This window comes from Penaeus vannamei, chromosome 41 (assembly GCF_042767895.1).
Source record: "Penaeus vannamei isolate JL-2024 chromosome 41, ASM4276789v1, whole genome shotgun sequence".
Classification (NCBI taxonomy): Eukaryota; Metazoa; Arthropoda; class Malacostraca; order Decapoda; family Penaeidae; genus Penaeus; species Penaeus vannamei.
The window spans coordinates 5,974,554-5,982,053 of NC_091589.1; the positions used below are offsets into that span (position 1 = coordinate 5,974,554).

At 49.2% G+C, this 7,500-nt stretch overlaps 1 protein-coding gene across 2 annotated transcripts in view; it reads right to left on the reverse strand.

Moving 5' to 3' along the window:
- The window catches only part of LOC113809224 (protein SpAN), a 122,207-nt gene that overhangs the window by 2,020 nt on the left and 112,687 nt on the right, over nt 1-7,500 (reverse strand). For both annotated transcript variants that reach the window (XM_070117942.1, XM_070117941.1), the window contains 3 exons: nt 6,559-6,649; nt 3,310-3,492; nt 1,443-1,588 (listed from right to left, as the gene is read on the reverse strand). In XM_070117942.1, the coding sequence (XP_069974043.1) occupies nt 1,443-1,588; nt 3,310-3,492; nt 6,559-6,649 (420 nt within the window). The remainder of the gene's footprint in view (nt 1-1,442; nt 1,589-3,309; nt 3,493-6,558; nt 6,650-7,500) is intronic.

The window sequence follows — 7,500 nt, forward strand, 5'->3', positions numbered from 1 at the left end:
CCCTCACCACTCCCTTTACCCAACCCCCGAGATCATACTCACAATGATTGATCTTCCCCACCACCCTTCCCTTCCCCTCTCCCACATGCCCCCACATACCCCTCCACCTTCCCCTCTGTACCCCTTCACCCCCCACCCCGACACCCCACTCATAGGAGAAGTTGATATTTCCCGCATACCCCACTCCTTCACCCCCCCCCGAAACCCCATACCCAAAACCCAACCACACGGGAGGAAGTTGATCTTCGCTTCCTCTCCCTCTCCCCTACATACCCCCTTCACCCCCCCCCGAAACCCCACTCACAGGAGAAGTTAATCTTCCCCACATACTCCTCCTCCCCCTCCCCCTCCCCATACCTCACTCACAGAAGATGATCTTCCCCCCACCCCTCCCTTCCCCCATATACCCCTCCTCCCCTCCCCATACCCCATACCCCTCTTCCCTTCCCCTCCCCATCCCACTTCACCCCCACCCCCAGGAAACCTCACTCACAGGAGAAGTTGATCTTCCCCACATACCCCACCTCCCTTCCCCCATATACCCCTCCTCCCCTCCCCATACCCTACATACTCCCTCTTCCCTTCCCCTCCCCATCCCCCCTTCACCCCCCACCCCATAAATCCCACTCACAGGAGAAGTTGATATTCCCCTCCCCCCACTCCCCCTTCACCCCTCCCCACCCCAAGAAACTCCACTCACACGAGAAATTGATCTTCCCCCCACATACCCCACCCCTCATCCACCCCCGAAACCCCACTCACAGGAGAAGATGATCTTCCCCCATCCCTCCCTCTCCCCCATATACCCCCTCCTCCCTCCCCATACCCCACATATCCCACTTCCTCATCCCCCACCTCGAAAGCCCCACTCACAGGAGGAAGATGATCTTCCCCCCACCCCTCCCTTCCCCCATATATCCCTCCTCCCCTCCCCATACCCCTCTTCCCTTCCCCTCTCCATCCCCCTTCACCCCCCACCCCAGAAACCCCACTCACAGGAGAAGTTGATCTTCCCCACATACCCCCACCTCCCTTCCCCCATATAACCCCTCACTCCCTTCAGCCCCCCAACTCCGAAACCCCACTCACAGTGAGCAGCTTGATCTTCCCCACTCACTCCTCCTCCTCCCCATACCCCACATGCACCCCTCTTCCCTTCCCCTCTCCATCCCACTTCACCCCCCCACCCCCGAAACCCCACTCACAGGAGGAAGTTGATCTTCCCCCACTCCCTCCCTTCCCCATAAACCCCTCTTCCCCTCCCCGCATACCCCACATACCCCTCCTCCCTTCACCCCACCCCCAGAAACCCCACTCACAGGAGAAGATGATCTTCTCTCCCACCCCTCCCTTCCCCCATATATCCCTCCTCCCCTCCCCATACCCCTCTTCCCTTCCCCTCTCCATCCCACTTCACCCCCCACCCCCGAAACCCCACTCACAGGAGAAGTTGATCTTGCCGCAGAGGAACCCGCAGGACGGCAGGTGCAGGAAGTCCGTGCAGGCGCCCCCGAAGAAGGTCATCACGGGGTTCTCCATCTCGAAGTTCACCGTCTGCATCTTGATCCCGCAGACCTCCTCGCCCGACCTGCGGAGAGGGAGGAGCGGTGAGGGGAGGTAGGAGGGAGGGAGGTGAAGGAGGGAGGGAAGGAGGGAGGGAGGGAGGAAGGGGGGTGAGAGATGAAGGGAAGGGGTGAGAAGGAGGGAGGGAGGGAAGGAGGGAGGTGAGGGAGAGAGATGAGGGAGAAAGAAAGGGGGGGGAGGGAAGGAGGTGAGGGAAAACAAGGAGGTGAGGGTAGCAGGAGGGAGGGAGGAAGGAAAGAATTGAGGGAGTGGAAGGGGGGTGAGGGAGGAGCGCAGTGAGGAAAGGAGGAGGAGGGAGAGGGGTGAGGAAGGGAGGGAGGTAGGAAGGAAAGAAGTGAGGGAGATAAGGGGGTGAGGTAAGGAGGGAGGGAGGTAAGGGAGAGAGGGGGATGAGGGAGGGAGGGAGGAAGGAAAGTGAGAGAGAGCAAGGAGGCGAGAGGGGTGAGGGTAGGGACGAAAGGAAGGAGAGGGGTGAGGGAGGGAGGAAAGAGAAGGATGGAGAGGAGTGAGGGAGGGAGGGAGGACGGGAGAGGGGGTGGGGGGATGGAGGGAGGAGGGGCAGTGAGGGAATCGGATACAGATATATAGGTATATAGATAAACAGATATATAGACAAAGATGTAGATATAGAAATGCATATAGATGTAGATGTAGATATAGATGTAGGGATATAAATATAATATATAACAACATATATAGATATAGACAGATAGATAAACAGATGAATAGACAAACAGCCAGAGATCGACAGAATAGACATAGCCATAGTTATAAATCTGTGCACACATAGACAGATTTCCACAAATGAAAACTACAAAAGAGGATGTCACATTTGAACTCAAGCTTGGAAAACATGTCTATTTTACAGCAAATAGACACGCATATATTTTTTTAGCTAAATGAACTACAGAGAATGTAGTATCAAGTATATTAACTATGCAGAAGCTTCAAATGCATGTATAGAGGCTAGACTGTTAAAAAAAACTGGTTTTATTTGCTATATTTCCAATGAGGGAAGTTATGCTAGGTGAAATTCTATATAAAAAATGAGGACTACAAACAAAATATTGTTTGTTTCATAGAAAATGTAAGGCATCCATAAATTAAGGTATAACTATTTGTTTTTTTCTTTAGGAACAGAAACGTCTTGCTCATATAGATTATGATTCCTTCCCGAGTGTCCTTTTCTTTGATGAGATGGAAATAATTCATGGTTTTGCTCTTTTTCCTAAAAAGATATCAATCTATTTATTTAAGTGTTTGAGTGTGTGTGTAACCCCCCTACACCCACACACATACACGTACATATACATACATACATACATATGTATAAACACATACATTTATACATATATATATATATATATATATATATATATATATATATATATATATATATATATATATAAAATCAAACACACATCCCAATCGTCAATCCAACCCCTTCCCCATTCACCCTCCCCCTCTCACACACCCCTTCCCCACCCACACCCCCTCCCCCTCCTCCCCATCAGCCCACACCCTCTCCACCCCATCAGCCCACCCCTCCCCACCCCATCAGCCCCCCTCCCCCTCCTCCCTCATCAGCCTCCACCCCTCCCCACCCCATCAACCCCCCTCCCTCCCTTCCCCCCTCCCCATCAGCCCACCCCCTCCCCACACCCCTAACCCCACCCCCTCCCCCTCCCCCAACCCCAACCCCAACCCCCAACCCCAGCAACTCACCTGATGAACTCGTACACGCAGTCCAAGCTCTCGGGGTATTTCTTTGGGTAATAGGGGGTGTTGATGGTCCCTCGCGAATCTGTGATGCGGGTATAGCAGGGTGCCCCGGAAGTGCCCGGTATGGTGGAGATGGGCGGGTTCTGCGTCTGGTAGGGGCCCGGGCACGTGGTCATCACCTCGTACCTGGGGGGGAGGAGGGGAGTGGTGATGGTGGTGGGGATGAAGCGTGGATGGATGGATTGGTGAAAGAGGATGGTGGTGATGGTGATGATGATGGTGATGCAGTAGGACAGATAGATGTAGAAACAGAGTGGTGGTGATGGTGGGGATAAAGCGTGATGGATGGATTGTTGAAATATGATGGTGGTGATGGTGATGATGATGGTGATACAGTGGGACAGATAGATGTAGAAATAGAATGGTGATGATAAAGTATGATGGATGGATGTTGAAATAGGATGGTGGTGGTGGTAATGATGATGGTTAGATGTTGAAATAGGATGGTGGTGAAGGTGGTGGTGATGGCAATACAGTGAAGAGTGGATGTAGAAATAGAGTGGTGGTGATGGTGATAAAGTATGATGGATGGATGTTGAAAGAGGATGGCGTTGATGGAGATGGACAATTCAGTGTGAGGAATGTATGTAGAAATAGTGGTGATGGAGAATGAAATGGTGACGCTGATGATAGTGAGGAGGCAAGTGTAATTCAGTGAAATGATGATGACAAATATCTATAAAACAGTGGTAATGTTTATGATAATGGTGAGACAAATAAAAGATAAAATGGTGATGATAATGATCATATTAAGACATACATGCAACAATAATGGTGATGATGATAAGACATGGTGAATGTATGCAAATAGAATGGTGATAGTGATGATTAGTGATGGTAATGAAAAGACAAATATAAACAAATAAATTAGTGACGATATTTAAAGAATGTTAATGATGATAATGCCAGGACATTGAATATAACCCTTACAGAGGTCAGAAGGAAGAAGATTGCCTGACTCCTAACAGGCAACTATAAACTACATTGTTTTGGATAATGAGGAATAGTGGGCCAAAGGGTGGTTCGGTAGTTTGAAGGGAATGTCATCCTTATGCGGTTGTACTTTTGGTGTCATTGTGTCTAATGTTAAAGGGACCTATGTGACCAACAGTGCTGTGCGCTTATATTCGTTCTGTACAGCTGAGGTTGTATAACAATTAAAAATTCACGCATGTATTAAGATTAACAATACACTGTTATGGTCACAACACTGTCTTTAGCACGATATCTTTACGTACTTACCAGCACTAATTACATCCAAATAATCTATAGAAACTCTTTTAAAAGACATTAACATCACACCACCAAACCACAAGCCCTTTTGATGATGATGAACATATACAAATTAATGATGATACAAATTAGATATGATGGTGTTGATGATTAAGCATGTCATACTAATAAAACGGTGATGGAAATTATTGTGAAGATAATAGGTCATAGTTATGTGAAAATTGAATTGGTTTAAACGATGATGGTGATGATAGGACACGATAGATATATATTAATGAAATGGTGATAATGATGACGTCAATGATAATGGACAATAATCATAATAATGATGGTGATAGTATGGTGGTAATGAGGATTGTGACAACAATGATAATCACTTTTGGTAAAGATAATGAGGAAAAGTAGAGAAAATGGCCTATAATTAAATGGTTCGTCAGCTAGTTTTACCAATATAAGAAGTACGATTTCATGATAGGGTATTTGTCTTTGCTTATGATCCAAATGAGTGGTTCCCAACCTTTTCTATTCTGTTGTCAATATACAATGATCTCCATGGCCCCGTTCAATGTGTTAATTTTTCATTTTAAGGTATTGCTAATTATGGTGTAATGGTGCCAGCAACTATAGGACAAGAACACTACATAGGAAATATTCCAATGCATTCATAAGTGAGAAATAATCATCTGTAGGTACTGTAGGTAAGACAAAATCCAGTTTAATTCAAAGTAATAATTTTCATACTGCTCCATGACCCCCCAGAAAGTGTCTCATGACCCATAGGCTGGTGAACTCGTGATCTAAATTACTTTGACAGAAATACCAACTATTACCAAATTCATAATGTTACGTTTCGATAGACAGCGCAGAATATACTTTTGGAATCAGTATAAGAAGGATATGATAAAGAAGATATATCTTTAACTCTGGAAAAATAATATAACACAGATAGACAAGTGAAGCAGGGAGATTTGTTGTACCTTTAAACAAACAAACAAATAAACAAAAATATATAAAAATGCATTACAGAACATAATTAACGACAACAATAGCAACAACAAAACTGCTAAAGATAATGCCAGTGATGATAGCAGATAAAAAATGAGGATAATAACAATGACATACACACACACAGCCACACACATACATATATACATACATACATGTATACTGTATAGATATGTATACACACACACTAACAGACCTCTCTATCACCATTATCACTCACTATCACCACTATTCACTAATCATTACTGTCACTATCACCACTCATCCTCCCCACCCTTTACTCTCACCATCATCACTATTCACCACTCACTCTCAGCATCATCACTCTTCACCACTCACACTCACCATCACTATTCACCACTCACACTCACCATCATCACTATTCACAACTCACTCTCACCATCATCACTATTCACCACTCACACTCACCATCATCACTATTCACCACTCACACTCACCATCATCACTATTCACCACTCACTCTCACCATCATCACTCTCACCATCACTATTCACCACTCACTATCATCACAATTGTCACCATCATCACTATTCACTCACCATCACCATCATCACTATTCTCTCACCACCACTCACTATCAGCATAATCGTCACCATCATCACTATTCACTCTCACCACCACTCACTATCACCACCACTCATTCTCATCACAATCGTCACCATCATCACTCTTCACTCTCACCATCATCACTCTTCACTCTCACCACCACTCACTATCATCACTATTCACTCTCACCACCACTCACTATCATCACTCTTCACTCTCACCACCACTATCATCACCATCATCACTCTCACCACCACTCACTATCATCACAATCGTCACCATCATCACTCTTCACTCTCACCACCACTATCATCATAATCATCACTATTCACTCTCACCACCACTATCATAATCATCACCTCACTCCTCACACCATCCTCGCCTTACCTTATCCTGAAGCCCCGCCGCCCCTCGTGCGCCTCGCCCGCGTGGAAGACGAAACGGATGGCCTCCGCCCCCGGCTGGAACAGGTAGTGGTCTGGGGGGGGAAGGGGGGGAGATGGTGAGGGTGGTTGGGGTGGTGGGGGAGATGGGGAGGGGGTGGTGGGGAGGGGGGAGGTGGGGGGGTTAGGGGGTGGGGAGATGGTGAGGGTGGTGGGGGAGGATGATGGGAAGGGTGGTGGGGGAGGGGGGAGATGGTGAGTGGTGGTGGGGGTGGTGGGGAAGGGTGGTGGGAAGGAAGTGAGGGAGGGGGGAGATGGTGAGGGTGGGTTGGGGTGGGGGGAGGGGGGAGATGGTGAGGGTGGTGGGGAGTGTGGGAGGAGTGGGGAGGGGGGAGATGGGTGAGGGTGGTTGGGAGGGGAGAGATGGGGAGGGTGGTTGAGGGGGGGGAGATGGTGAGGGGTGTGGGGGAGGGGGGTGGTGGAGGGGGAGGGGGAGGGGATGGGTGAGGGGGGGTGGGGAGGGGGAGATGGTGAGGTGGTTGGGAGGGGGGACATGGGGAGGGTGGTGGTGGTTGGGGGAGGGAGGAGGGGGGAGATGGGGAGGGGGGAAGGGGGGGGGGGGGGGGGAGGGGTGGTAGGGAGGGGGTGAGATGGTGAGGGTGGTTGGTAGGGGAGAGATGGGAGAGGGTGGTTGGGGGGAGGGGGGTGGTGGGGAGGGGTGGGGGGAGGGGGAGATGGGGGAGGGGTGGTGGGGGGAGGGGGGAGGATGGGTGAGTGGGTGGTTGGGGGTGGTGGGGGGAGGATGGTTGGGGGATGGTAGGGAGGGGGAGATGGTGAGGGTGGTGGTTGGGGAGGGGAAGGGAGGAGGGGAGATGGGGAGGGTGATGGTGGGGGAGGGGGGAGATGGTGAGGGTGGTTGGTGGGGGGGGGGAGATGGGGAGGGTGG